Source organism: Apus apus, chromosome 1 (assembly GCF_020740795.1).
Source record: "Apus apus isolate bApuApu2 chromosome 1, bApuApu2.pri.cur, whole genome shotgun sequence".
NCBI classification, from domain to species: Eukaryota; Metazoa; Chordata; class Aves; order Apodiformes; family Apodidae; genus Apus; species Apus apus.
In genome coordinates, this window is record NC_067282.1 from 204,924,621 (window position 1) to 204,939,756 (window position 15,136).

General features: G+C 52.3%; 1 protein-coding gene across 1 annotated transcript; it reads right to left on the minus strand.

Annotated features, from left to right (window-relative positions):
- Nucleotides 1–4,486: 4,486 nt before the first annotated feature.
- On the minus strand, nt 4,487–14,219 carry LOC127381755 (tubulin alpha-3 chain-like). The gene is given in 5 exon segments (XM_051612467.1): nt 4,487–4,885; nt 4,887–5,471; nt 6,212–6,360; nt 7,635–7,878; nt 14,202–14,219. Coding segments are annotated over 5 exon segments (1,395 nt in total).
- Between the last annotated feature and the right edge of the window lie 917 nt (nt 14,220–15,136).

Sequence of the window (15,136 nt, forward strand, 5' to 3'; positions counted from 1 at the left end):
ACTTTGAGCCGTGGTGGGTGGCAGCATGAGATGATCCACCTGCCCTGGGGTGGCATTGCTCTTAAAATGACCACGGAGGTGATGATCCCTCTTGAGGACTGGTTGCTCGTGGCTCGTCCACGTGGTGGAACGGCCAGCTTGGGTTTTTTTGGTGCTACTCTCTGCTCCAAGGCAGAGCAGGGAGAAGGATCAGGTTTCTCTGGTCTCCTGGAGCCACGCAGAGCCCTGCTAAAGCAATCCATGTCCTGCTGCCAGAGCTGGGCCTGTCTGGAAGTCTAACTGGAGCTGAGATGAGAGCTTAAATACTTCAGCTGCCTCTCAGATCCCTGCAGGAGCACCCAAACCATGCCCTAGGTCAGTCTTGGCTCCAAACCGAGGAGCTGTCTTCCCACCTGGAATTCTTCCCTCTCGTGCTGGGAGGTGGCTGCTCCCCAGACATGATGTCAGAATCCCTGTGGGCAGCTAACCGGCTGAAAAAGGGGCTTTTCAACTTGATGCTGCAGATCCCCTGGGCTGGGGCAGGTGTCTTCTGCACCAGGGAATCTCCTCCCAGTGAGTGATCCAAGAAAAGGAGCTGGCTGGGATGCGGTGGGGAAGCTGGATCTGCAGTCAGGCTGCAGTTGAAGGGCTGAGAGACCTGGCTCTGGGTTGCAGTGGAAGGAAGTTTAAAGGACCTGAGGCCAGGGTGGTTCTTAGGAAGGTCTGTCTCCACTTGCTGGGCTCCTGGGGGTGGCCATCTGCCAAGGTCAACAGGGTGGGAGCTCCTGGGGGTTGTCTCACCTCCAGCTGCCCTCTGCCTGGGGGAGCAAGGCTGCTTGGACTGGTAGGGCTGGCCACCTGATGAGTGCAGAAGTGGGACTGAGCTTTCCTGAGCCTTCTTTGAGCCTCCTGTCTCCACCAGGCGTGGTTTTAGGTGCTGGGAAATGCCTCTCTGCAGAGGGTGAGGTGGATCCCAAAGTGACAAGCAACCTTCCCTCCAGAGGAAGATAAAAAGGGGCACAAAGCAGAAAGTATCTTGGGTGGGTGCAATGCCAGCTCTGCCTCCTCCTCCTGGGTGCTTGGCCAGGAGTTGAGTGAGGTTTGCTGGATATTTTTGTGTGTGTGTGAGGGAACTTCTCTTCTGCTCAGCACAGATGTCCTGGGATAGGGGTCTTGTTTGGGGGGTTCCTGCTCTGCCCTCCTTGTGCCCCACTGTCAAGGCAGGTCCTCTCCCTGCAGGAGGGGGCAGAGCAGTTGTACCTGCTGAGTTTGGTGGCCTGAGGTCACATCTAGACCATCTGATTTTATGTCAGGGGAAGGGCTTCATCTCCATGGATCTATTGAACCCTCTCCATCCTTGGAATGCTGGAAAACCTCCCTCCTTTTCACCTTATTTGAAGTCTTCTGGTCTACCCAGGAGCTCATGAATGCAGAGCAGGGAGGTGGGACCTGCTGCACAGCTCTTACCCATGCTGGGAGTGGAGAAGTCTGGCTGTTGGTCCATTGGGGACCCATCTCTGCAGCCTCACTGTGGTCCTGCAGCTCCATCAGGGCATCTTTGTGAATCCTCAAGAGCTTCAGGCTCATCATCTTCTGATGGCAGCAAGATCTTTTCAATCCTATCTGTGTGCCATGGCCCTAAGCTGGACCCAGAGGTGAAGAAGGGGACAGTTTGTCCTCCAGGCAGATGAAGACCAGGTCCAGCTGTGCTGAACAACAACCCTCTTCCCTGCAGGACAATGAACAAATCTGCCCTGACCCATGATCCACCTTCACTGCAGGAATGAAGCAGTGATTGAGTGGTGGTGACCAGGCTGGAGCAAAGTGGTGGAAACCACAGAACCTGGAGCTGCTCCATGTGTTGCTGTTTTCTTCTTCTTTTTCTTCTGACCACCTTTGCTATTCCAGCACCCAGGTAGGGAAAATAAAGCTGAAACCATGGAATGAAGTGTGTGCTGCCCTTGGGTGAGGGCCTGAAGAATCCACATGGAGAGAACAAACCTTGGCTGTTGGGCTGGAGACACCAGCACCTCAAAAGCCCTGGGATTGTTCTCCCCTCAAGAAAAATCCTTCCCTCCTTCCTGGTGTTCATGGGAGGGCGGGAGCAGGTCTGTGCTGACAGATGGGCCAGAGTAATTAATTTCAGTAACAAACCAGGACACCAGCCCTGGTGCTGATGACTTTGCAAGCTGCAGGAGCACGTGGCTGTGTTCCTTGCCCTTGCTCAGCCACACTGGGACAGGTTATGGCTCCAAGCAGGAGTGGTGCTCTCCTTGTGTCCACCCCAGGCTGCTGTCACTCACATTCCTGGGGGATTTAACCAGTGGTTTCCAGCCCCAGGTGTCTGTGGGAAATGGAGCCACTGGGGAAAATGAAAGCCCTCAAGATGATGCATGGAAACTTCTCCACACGCCTGTGGGCAGAGGAGTCATCTTTGCTCTTTTAAAAAGCATTTGAGCCCTGAACAGTCTCATCTCTGGCAAGTGAAGCAGTTACTGTTCCCCTGTCAGGGTTACTGTCAGTGTTAGGGACGTGGTGTGGGGACAACCAACTGGAAACCAAGGAGGTGGGCTGGCCCTGTCCCCAGGAATCTTGGGGGGGAGAATCCACCTAGGGTGGATGAAGAGAGACCCATCCAGCCCTGAGGTCTTTAGGCTGAGCAGGTTTGGGGTGCCTCAACGGGCTCTACCACCACAGCAGAGCTGAAGATGAGGAAGAGGACCCATCAGATGAGTTAGCAGCAGGTTAGCACCTCCAGAAGGACCAGCCTCAGGGTAGTATGACCCTCAGCCTCCCCAGGAGATAAAGGGACCCGCCTTATATTTTAGCTCAAGCAACTTCACAGCAGCGGGTTGAGCACAGAGGAGACTTCAGCCCTAGGAGGGTCTTCCACTGCCCACCCATGCTGCCAGCACCCCAGTTTTTTTGTCCAACTGCAGCCACCACTGAGTTCTGGGCTCCTTCCACCTCCATTTGCCAAGCACAGGACCTTCCCATCCCTCTAACCATCCCAGGTGTCTGGACATACCTCCCCGTGCATCACTTTGGGAACATCTCCAGAGCCATCCCTCCATCGAGGGGAGAGGGCAGCTGTAGCTACAGGACACAGGAGAGGTCTGGGGGGGGAGGAGAAGACTGATTCCACTGTGAGACAGACCCCAGCAGTGAAATAAGGGGTGGAGGTGGGTCTACAGTGTTCAACAAGCTGCACATGGCCAGGGGGGTGGAACTAGATCATGGAATGGTTTGGAAGGGACCTGAAAGATCATCCAGTCCCAAACCCCAGCATGGGCAGGGACACCCCCCACCACCAGCCCAGGTTGCTCAAAGTCCTGTCCAACCTGTCCTTGAAGACTTCCAAATGGTCTTTAAGGTCCCTTCCAACATGAGGCATTCTGTGAAACACAAAGTGCAACACAACAGCCACGAGCAGGGCCCCTGGGCACTCAGGCATCACAGAGCCAGCTCTTCTCCTGTCCCACAGGCTTATGAAGGCTCCTTCTTCCCACCTAACCAGGGGCATTTCATTGTTGTTCCTCTTGAGTCATCCCATCACCTGGGCCTGGCTCACCTCCTCAGAGCCAATTCCAACCCCAGGCATCTGGGACCAGCTTCCTACTCACCCCAACTCAAGAAACTCCTGAGCAAGATCTCAGCCTGGAGCAACTTCCCCAATGACCAGGGCTTGCTCAGGCAACAAACAAGCTTCACCCAGAGATGGTGAAGAGGCAAAACCCCACCAGAGGGGTCCTCTTTGTCTTATAGCACTGGTCAAACTGGTGTTCCCTTGCGTGCACCCAGCCCTGTTTTCTCTGAGCTCCTGTTGGGAGGGAGAAGAGGAGCATCCAGCTCCAGACAGACAAGTCCCTGCAGGATATGGGTCACCTCCCTCTCAGCAATAATCGTGGTTGATGAACCTCACACATGGCCTACCCCAAGCAAAACCTGATCAGCATTTGCTTTTCTCCCCAAAGACAACCTCCAGGCAGGAAGGATCTCATGAAGTCCAAGCAAAAAAAAAACCCCAAAAAAAGTCTTTATTCAAATACAAAAAAAAAGAAAACAAAACAAAACAACAAAAAAACAACCAAACCAGTTGCAGAGGAGTGTGCAGGGACTCTTCTAACCTAAAAGGTGCTTTTACAGTAAAAGCCAGAGCAAGAGTTGGCCGTTTCAGGCAAAGCAGGCAGCTTGCAGCATTCCCCCTGGACCAGGAAGCAGGACCTCTGCCCAGGCAGGACATGTCCCCAGCACCAAGGCAGGCACCTGTTCAGCTTCACTCCTGGCCGAGCAGCAGGGTGAGAAAGCTCAGACACCCCAGCTGCTCAAGTGCAGGAGGAGCACAGAGACGATGCAAGCGGAGAAGGCAGAGATACATCAAACAGCAGCACCGGGGGCCGGGACGACCCTTGGGCACCTCCGGGCACCCAGGAGCAGTTGAGCCCCACGGCAGAGGGTGGGTGTTTCCTCCCAGGCTTGGGCTTCCCCCAGGAGACGCTGCAGCTGGTCAGTACTCATCCTCATCCGCCTCCTCGTCTTCGGCATCCGCCGAGTCCCTCCCCACCTCCTCGTAATCCTTCTCCAGGGCGGCCAGGTCCTCCCTGGCCTCCGAGAACTCCCCCTCCTCCATGCCCTCCCCCACGTACCAGTGCACGAAGGCCCTCTTGGCGTACATCAGGTCGAACTTGTGGTCCAGGCGGGCCCAGGCCTCGGCGATGGCCGTGGTGTTGCTCAGCATGCAGACAGCCCTCTGCACCTTGGCCAGGTCCCCCCCGGGCACCACGGTGGGGGGCTGGTAGTTGATGCCCACCTTGAAGCCCGTGGGGCACCAGTCCACAAACTGGATGGAGCGGCGCGTCTTGATGGCGGCGATGGCGGCGTTGACGTCCTTGGGCACCACGTCCCCCCCGGTAGAGCAGGCAGCAGGCCATGTACTTGCCCCGGCGGGGGTCACACTTCACCATCTGGTTGGAGAACTCGAAGCAGGCGTTGGTGATCTCGGGCACCGAGAGCTGCTCGTGGTGAGCCTTCTCCGCCGAGACGATGGGCGCGTAGGTGGTCAGGGGGAAGTGGATGCGGGGGTAGGGCACCAGGTTGGTCTGGAACTCAATCAGGTCCACGTTCAGAGCCCCGTTGAACCTCAAGGAGGCCGTGACCGAGGAGACGATCTGCCCGATCAGCCTGTTGAGGTTGGTGTAGGTGGGACGCTCGATGTCCAGGTTGCGGTTGCAGATGTCGTAGATGGCCTCGTTGTCCACCATGAAGGAGCAGTCCGAGTGCTCCAGGGTGGTGTGGGTGGTGAGGATGGAGTTGTAGGGCTCCACCACCGCCGTGGAGACCTGCGGGGCTGGGTAGACGGAGAACTCCAGCTTGGACTTCTTGCTGTACTCCACGGAGAGCCGCTCCATGAGGAGCGAGGTGAAGCCAGAGCCTGTGCCTCCTCCAAAGCTGTGGAAGACCAGGAACCCTTGGAGGCCACTGCACTGGTCAGCCTGCAGCAGAATAATACATATTCATACTTTTCTCTATTAAGGACTGGAGTAACTATCCTAAATAATACAGCACTAAATTCTGCTCAGAGCTCTCACTGGGCTGAGTGACCCACTCCCTGGAGGGGATTCACTCCGTCTGTCGCCCTAACAAGCATCTTAATTTATGTTAATCAGTTGCAGCACTTCCACAAAGCCACCAGACTTAATGCCACGTGGTCAGGTGGAAACTCTTGGCCAGTTGCCCCATGGTCAGCTCTCTGCACACTTCTGCACCCCAGAGGGGATGGGAGGTAGCATGCGGGTCCTAGACCCTTAGGAGACATCTCAACAGCATTCCACTGACGGGCATCCCAGTACCTCATTACAATCCTGCTTCACTCCTATCACACGTGGAGTTTGGTCCTCCCAGTCTGGCTACCAGTTGCCCCACTTAGAAGGAATAGCTGCCATTTCACAGCCAGGCTGTGGCTTCCCTGCGATCAAAAGTCCTTCTCTTCTGTCTCTAAGGTCTGGAGTCGTGTCTCTTCCTACGTATGACATCAACACCAGTTGCTTTTCAGGCAGATATGCACGTTCAGGTGGACCCTTGGCTTACTGAGCCCCAAACCTAATCCCAACCAGCAGAAGCAGCCCTTGGAGCTCACATGAAGGGGTTCCTCTTTTAAGGCTCTTACCCCAAACCCCAAGTTTGATTGTCCGTGGTGGTTTATTTTCAGGGAAATAGTCTTTTTTTTCCTTACCATTTTACGAATTCTGCTGAGGACAGTGTCTATGATCTCCTTCCCAATGGTGTAGTGGCCACGAGCGTAGTTGTTGGCAGCATCTTCCTTGCCACTGATGAGCTGCTCGGGGTGGAAGAGCGCGTGGTAGGTCCCAGTCCTGATCTCATCTACAGAAGGAGAAGCAGTCATGGAGAGCAAGACGCAGTTAAACGTCCTTGACACGAGTGCGACAAGAGCAAACAACACACAGCAAATCTACCAGGATGTGAGAGGATGGTCGTGGCATGGTTAGTGCAGACTGGGAATAATGGAAGGGGTCCTGCTACAAGTCCTCTCTCTTCACCCAGCAGACACTTCGAGGCCCTAATGTCATTTGGTTGAAAGAGTCAGGACACGGCCGGAGTTTCCCATTCGGATTATAATTACCCCATGCAGCTTGTCTTTCTGCTTCTTGCAAAGCACCTGGAGGTGGCTGGAAGCACTGCCTCCATCCTCTGCTCTACAGCACCTTGAAGAGGAGACAGAGTGCCTCCAGTGTTGACATTTCTGCTGGATGTATCAGACCCAGCTTCAGGCACCTTATGAAGACAGGCATTAGGACCAGTTTCTCCTGGCTCCATGCTGTCAATTAGGTTGGAGACACCTCCAGCAGGTATTAAAATCCACTCAGTCTCAATATCGGGTACATTTCATATTCTACTGGCTCCCTCACTAGGTTCTCAATTTAGTGCCTTGATAAGGTGCCTAAAAACTAAGCAGAACCAAAACAAACATTCCTTCCATTAGATGAAATGAGTCACCCATCCTAGATGGGAAGATAGGAGCACACATCCAAGAGGAGTCTAGGAGGTAGAAACAGGTAGATGGATGAAGATGGTTGGGAGTAAATTCCACCAGTTCCTCAAGGAAAAAAGCTTGTGTGGGGTTTTTTTTCTAGGAATGTACTCTAAATCCAAGTGCTATGGTTGAGTCAAACTCCCAGGGACCACTAAAGGGCCTGGAAGGGGAAGCAGAAAGCTTGGAGTAACAAGACACCCAGTTTCCACAAGACCATGAACTGTAGCACCCATCTGCCCAAAGATGCTTCACAGGGAGCATTAAAACCAGGTGTGGCACATCAGGTCATGGGATGGTGTCGTTCAGCTAGAGCTACTGAGGTTAATAAAGCCATCCCACTTTACACCTGCTGAAGATCCTGCCCAAGCCAGCAGGTCTCCTAAAAGGAGGGATCAACTAAAGACAAGTCAGTGTAGTAACAGCAACGGGTTGGTCACTTCCAGGTCCACTTGGAAATACAAACCCTGCCTCCTTCTGATGGCTGGAGACATTTCACTGGAGCAGAGGAGTGGGAGCTGCTGGGCAATAGTAAGACCAGCCCTGAGTCAGAAGGGTCAGGAGTCATGGTTAAAGATGTCCCAACACCCAACTGCCCCACCATTACCAATGACAGTGGGCTCCAAGTCTATGAACACTGCCCGGGGCACGTGCTTCCCGGACGCCGTCTCACAGAAGAAGGTCTCAAAAGAGGAATCCACTTGCTCAGGCTTTGGTTCCAGGGGTTTCACCTGCTTGGGGCCAGGAAGGGTCCCATCTGCCTGGATCCCGTGCTCAAGGCAGTACAGCTCCCAGCAGGCATTGCCCATCTGCACGCCAGCCTGCCCGATGTGGATGGAAATGCACTCCCTCTGGAAGGGGAAACGGCTTGTTAAGGAATTTTTTTTAGACATCCTGTGACTCAGCTCCAGCCCCCACAGTTCTTGCTTTGAGCCACTTCTATTTTATTATTTTATTTTTTTTTTTGGCTGAGGATGATTAGGGAAACAGGCAGCTTCCACCCACCACTGGGAGCTGGAGCAAGGATCAAACCGTGATCTGCAGGGCATCTGGACACAGCTGAGCTGCACATCCAGCATCCATAGGAAGAGCTCCCCCAGCCCAGGGGAGGAGGAAGGAAAGAGGTGCTGGGCTTCATGCTGAGGCAGGATGCAGCTGAGCAGTGTTGGCTCCTCCCTCAGGGCTCTACTGGCCCTGCCATGGAGTGGAGCTGCTGTCGATCCCCCAGGTCTCAGACCAAAGGAGCATCAGGGGCAACAGCCCCAAGCTCCTTGATTCCAAAATAAATAAATAAATTTTAAAAATAATATATATAAAAAAGCTCTGCACCAAGCAGGGAGAAGCCAAGCACCATAAGGGTGGTGAGGAACTGGGATGGGTTGCCCAGGGAGGTTGTTGATGCCCCATCCCTGGAGGATTTTAAGGCCAGGTTGGAGGAGGTTTTGTGCAACCTGGTCTGGTGGTTCCCTGCTCATGGCAGGGGGGTTGGAACTTGCTGATCTTTAAGGTCCCTTCCAACCTTCGTGATTCTATGATTCTAAGCTAGAGAAACCCACAGCCAAGATGGGAGTCATAGCAGGAAGTGAGACTGGAGGAAACCAGCAGATGCCTGAGGCCAGAACAAGGGTGGGTTGACACCTGGGGAGAGGCTCGGAGTCCTGATTTAACCAGGTCACCCTCCAGGAGCCTCCAACTCCAGGGCAGTGTTGAAGGTACTGGCGTCTTCCAGAGACTCTCTGGGAACTTTTGATGGTTGCATGCTTCCCTGGGTAATTGGCATCTCTGCTGTTTCCACCAGCCCAAGATCAAAGCACTGTTGCAGCAATGACAGAGGCCCACGGCCCAGCCCCCCAGCAGAGACTCCCAATTACTGCCACACATCACATGGAGCAGTGATGCTTCCCAAGGGATCACCACGAAAGGCAGCTGGTGATCCCACCTGGGGATCCCATTATTTGTAGGGTTGATGGGCAGCTTGGTTCAGGTCTCACCTCCTTTCACACCCACCACCCAGTCCTTCCTAGAGCTGGGGGTCTCCACAAGTAAGCCCAGCTCCCCTGCACCAATTTACCCACCTTGAGCAGAGCATAAATAAATGCCACCAACAGTCCAGGGCTGAGAGGACACCCTCTGCATGCAGACCCCCTAGTGTAACCGTCCTGTCACAAAGACTCTGTCCCTTGGGAGTCTAGTCCTAAATAATGCTTAGACAGTCCTGGGCACCAACCATTTGTGGCAGCAACCATCAGGAGAAGGATGCAATGCAACTTCTCCCCTCTTAGTCTTCAAGTCTGGATGTGATAAGACATTCCTCAGCCCTCAAGCAATCCCAATGGCCATGGCATGGCCAGGTCATCCACCCTAGAGCTGGACACCAGCAAGATAGAATCATGAAGGTTGGAAGGGACCTTAAAGATCACCCAGTTCCAACCCCCCTGCCATGAGCAGGGAACCACCAGACCAGGTTGCACAAAACCTCATCCAACCTGGCCTTAAAAACCTCCAGGGCTGGGGCATCAACAACCTCCCTGGGCAACCCATCCCAGTTCCTCACCACCCTTAGAGTGACTCCTCTTGGTACCTCAAAGGGACACCAACCCCTTTACCCACAGGTGCCAAACACTGCTTGGCCGAGCCCACCCCTCCTGCTGGGGGTGGAGGCTGTGTCCAAGCCCTCCCTTCTCCCAGCTGATATTTGCACTATGTGGGAAATGTTGCCTGTCATTTGCCCATCCCTCTCAGCAGGATGGTTGCAATAGCTCCTGGCCACACTTTGCTTGCTGGGGTCAACCCCACGGCCACTTCACCAGCACGAGCTGGGACAGCTGCTCCATTCACTGTCCCATCCCAGTTCACCAGTCCCAGCACCTGCTTCGAGGTATTTTCAGCTCAGAGAATGGGAACAAAAGAAAAAAAAATGAACTTCAAAAAAATCCCAAGGAAAATAAAAAGAGGGGAAACAACAAAAAAATAAGAGGGGTCTGCTGGGAGAAAAAAAAGTGCAGCTTTTATTTTCTGCACGTTTTCACCCTCCCCTCAAATATACCAGAAGGGTTTGAGGTTGGTTGTTTTGGGGTTTTTTTTTTTTGAGATCCCAGATCTCCAACATTTGCATCAAGATGAACTGCATTTTACAGGCTCTGGCTATAGGCAGCCTATTGTTGTCCAGCTGATTTTCCCATTGGAAATACCATGGGAATGTTTAACTGTTTTATAGCCAAGACAGACTCTCCCAGCCAGCAGATAAAAGGAAAAGTTCAAACGCCGACTCGCTGGGAGTTACTTTGAAGTTTTCTTCCATTTGCAACATGCAAAGGGCCACCACCAGATTTTTCCAGCAAGTTACTCTTTAGTCTTCACCAGGAGGTGACAGTTGGGTTATTCCTGACCAAAAAAAAAAAAACAACAGTTTCAGGCAGCTCAGCCAACACTGCTCAGGGATTTTTTTAGTCACCCCTTCGGTTTCACAGCTGCAAACTCTTCAGAGCAAAGATTTGGTTCAAAAAAAAAGTTAGGAGGAAGGGGGGACCTGATTCGTTTCATATCTAATCCCCAGGGTTTGTAGCAGACAAAGACAACATGGCAGCTCACTCCTCAGGAAAAGGGGGAAAAAAAAAAAAACAACAAACCAACCCTAAGGGTCTCTGCAAGTTGCGTTAGTTCCCTGTGGCAGTGCAAGAGCTGAAGTGTTCAACCCAGGGAAAAGAGCCAGCAGTGTCAAACTTTACATTTTTCATCTCTCACATACCAAGATCTGCTGGTTTCTCAAAAATAATTTAAAAAAAAAAAAAAGTAAAATCCAACTTGCATTAAAGCGAGAGAAACTTTGCAACTCTAGAGACCCCACCTCAGGAGCTGCAAAAGCAGCAAGAAGCCACTTAAACAGCTCTTCTCCAACCAAGTCCCTTCTCTTTTCCCTTATAAGGAGCAAAGACTGAATCAATAAACCATAAGGTAATCGACAGTTAAACAAAGCTGTTTGGAATTAATATCCCCAAGAGAAAGGAGAGAAAAGGAGCAAGTGAGCTGTTTAGCTCTGCACACTTGGAAAACAGACAGTCTATATTTCAAGTATCAGACTAATAGAAAGACAAGACATGCTCTTACCATGGTGAGACTGGAAGCTTGCTAAGATCTAAGTAAAACAGCTGCTGCCCCTGCCTCTCCCTGCAACTTTATAGCCCAGGAAGGCTTGACTCCACCTGAATATCAAGAAGCTTTCTGCTAGCTTAAAGGAGCAGAGCTCCTTTTCCTTTGCATCCCTAGAAATAGCAAGGGACACAAATGATCAATCAGTGTCTAACTGGTGCAACTTCTGGGATTAAACAGCTTTGGGTATAGTCCAACATGAGTTCTTTCCCGTTTTTTCCCCCCAAGAGCCTCGACTCTGGGAGAGAAAGAAAACAGAAGGCAAAGCTTGGGTTTGGCTGAAGAGAAGGAAACGCTGGGGAAGTTTCTGTGCTCCCACATGGTCCACTTTATCCAGGAAAAAAACCCCACTCTTCCCCTTATCATCCTTCAGAGCATCACCACCGATGCGCTGCCTCGTGCCTCTTTTCAGACACCCCCCTGCAATGTTTGGTCTTTGTTTCTTTTCCCCACTGACCTTCCGGGGGAATCTGCTGACTTTTGCTCCTCTGGGACATCCAGGAGTAGGTTCAAGATTCTCCGTTGAGCCGCTGACCACTGAAGGGTCATTTTGCTGGGTGCTGGCATGAGGACCCTGCACCAGTCTTGGCCTCATCCTGAGGACGGGTGGGAACGGGTTGCCCAGGGAATTGTGGCTGCCCCATCCCTGGCAGTGTTGAAGGGCAGGTTGGATGGGGCTTGGAGCAGCCTGGAATGGTGGGAAGTGTCCCTGCCCATGGCAGAGGGTTGGAACTAGATGGCCTTTAAGGTTTCTTCCAACCCAGACCATTTTATTCTCTTTCAGACCTCTCTGAATCTGCCCTTAAGTCCCAGCATCACAGAATCACAGATGAGCAGCAGGTAGCCAGGAGTGGTTAGTGGTAGCTTCCTCACTAATCCCCTTATTTCCCCTTCACTCTCTCACTAAAGTGTTCCCAAACTTTCTTTGGTTCACCCATAGTTCCAACCAGCTGACAGCTCTGGGGCTGGGGGACACGTCCATGTCACAGATTCTATCAGCACAGCCAGGCAGTCAAGCACGGGGAGTTTTCCCTCTGTTTAGCATTTGTGACCCTCTCTGCTTACTGGGTCCAGTTTGAGCTGGCCAGTACAAGACTGACACTGGGGCAAGTCCAGCGTAGACAACCAAGCTGGTCAGATCTGGAGTACAAACCACAGGTGGACAGGGTTAAGTGGGCTTGTTCATCCTTGAGAAAGACCTTTCACCTCACCATGGAGGTGGTTAGACCCTGGAGCAGGAACGTAAAGGTGGGAGAATTTTCATCCTTGAATACACTCAAAAACCACCTGCACAAGTCCTCAAGCCACCTGCTCTAGGTTGACCTGAAGGGGTCAAAATTAACCAAAAATCAACCCCGACACCAAGGACTTGTATGTGCCAACCTGGGTGTAAGGACACCCCCAGCCAAAGGGTGAATTTCTGTAGGGTTTTCTTCTCCTTTCTACTCTCAGCACCACGTGTGGGCTCAGTGAGCTTGGGTCTACTCACCCCCCAGCTCCACCAAGCCGTGGGGACAAGTCTGCAGCCTTGATGGGCAGAGAGAAGAGCTGACCTGCAAGAAGGAGGCATCTATGGAAGAGGTCTTCTCCACTGGCATGTTCAGCCCCACCTCTGCCTCCGAGGGCAGATGGGAGCCTTTCCCTCTTCCTGCTTGGGGCTATGCCATTGGTTTAGGGAATTCTAGCCAAGCAGGTTGGACACATGGCTATGCCTGTTTTGGAAGTGGAGGAACTCAGCTGTAATTGGGTCAAGCAAGGGTTCCTTTGTTAGAGCATCATGCAAACACTGCTGTCAGCATCGTGGCCTCCAGACCCCAGCTGGGAACAAAGGTGGCCTCTGAGCATAGAGAATTTATTCATTTCTGACCTAAACCAAGAGCCTGTCAAAATGTGTGCACCCAGCCTGCTGGCCAGACGAGATCTTCTCTTTCCAAGAGGCATCTGTTCCTCCATGAGAAAAGAGAAACTGAGGAAGCCAAGCATGAAGCATTTATTCCCTAAATTATGTGCTTTTGGGCAACCCCAAGTCAAACAGGATTGGGGCTGAATTCTGTCTTTCTTGTGAAATGGGAAGCAAAAAGGGAGAAGTGCTGGAGTCTGGTGGTGACAGAGAAAACCTGCCTGCCATCTCAGCCCCAGGACATTTTTAGAATGGCATCAACAAGAAGGACAGAGACCACCCTCCCCCCACCAGGGGACCCGTTGTGGCAGCTCCCAGCCTTTTTATAGCCAGAGCTCACAGCTGCTGCCTCCTTCTTCCCACTCCCACCTCCTAATTATGGCCTCCTTGCTCTCCATCCCCTTCCCATTGCCATCCCCACCATGTGGTCTGGGACCAGCTGCTCTTTGCCCCTACAGAGCAAATCCTTACTCATGACGATGTGGGTGGTGTCCCAAAAACACCCTGGACAAGTGTCCTGAGATGGAGAATGGTTGGAAGAAATAATCTGTAGCCACACTCTGGGCAAGCACTTGAATCACCAGGCTGCTGAGGGACACAGAGAGTCCTGCTTTTGCTGTCCTGCTTTGGGGAATGCCACTTAAATGTCACCTCTTATTCCTGTCACTTGCTTTTTTTAGAAGATCCCCTATGGACTCAAAAAGGTTTCGTCCCTGGGAAGAGAAGCTACTTAATTCAATACTAATTTACTTCATTTAATATTAATTTTTGGTGTTGCTGAAGCAGGAAAAAGTGGGGAAAAGAATCTCACTTTGCTTCAGGCTGAGCCAAATGCAGGATTTGTTGGTATTTTTGGTTTGTTGGCTGAACTGAAAGAATAACGATTCATGTAGTTCCAAAATCTGCTGTTTCAGGAATAATTTGCTCTTGTATTCAATTGTTCACCTAGTTAAATTTGCTCCCTGGTTCACACGTGAATTTTCCTCACATCAGCTTCCAGCCACTGGCCCTCATTATGCCTCCTTCTGGGGAGTGAAAGCTGCCAGCTTTCCACACCCTCGTGCCCCCAAAGGCACTTGTTGTCTTTTCAAGTGAATTTAGCACTGGCCAAATACACACACCAACAGTCCTGGAAATCACCATCCTCCACTTTAACCTGAACTGCCAGATCCTGGTTTTGGAGCAGGTCTATCTGCCTCCCTTGTCCTCCAGAGGGATAAAGCCACTTAGATCATCAACAGGAGCTCCCCAGTGACCTGGGCAAACCTGGGCTCGTCCCCTGTCACAGGATCATAGAATCCCAGACTGGTTTGGGTTGGAAGGAACCTTAATGATCATCTAGTTCAACCTCCCTGCATGGGCAGGGACACCTCCCACCAGCCCAGGCTGCTCCAAGCCCCATCCAACCTGCCCTTCAACACTGCCAGGGATGGGGCAGCCACAGCTTCCCTGGACAACCTGTCCCAGGGTCAGCTGAACACCAGTGTCCACTCACAGGTCTCTGTCAGGAGGAACTTTCCCCGTGCCAGCCATGAGCACGTATCACACAAGGCCCCCAGCACCCTCAGGAGCTTTGGTGGCCATCACATAGTGGCCCTGCACGTTTTGGTCTCTGGCCTTCAGTCTCATGTCTGAGGAGCTAATGAGGACCCTCCCAAGGGGCACACACTTACTGATGGGCCAGCCCATTCTCTAGACACCCCACTTCTCCTCCTAGGAAGGCTTCAGGCTGCTGCTGCCCTCACTGATGTTTGCCAGGGCTGACTTTGAAGCCCTGCTCCTGATAGTAGCTGCCCTTTATCACACAGTGAGGCCCCAACCCCAGCTCAGGCATCTGGTCCTGATAACCAGAGATGATTTATTCAAGCATTACCCTGTGAACCTCCAGCATTTCACTCTGTGTGTTTCTGGCCATGCACAGTTTGTTTTCCTGCTGCTCCTTCTCTGGCCTTGGCTTCAGCTCTTCCTGCTTCATGCAGGTGAGGGACACGAGAGGGACGACTCCACTTACTCTGTTTATGTGGTTTCCTACCCCTCCAACCTGCAGATTTTGCTCCAAA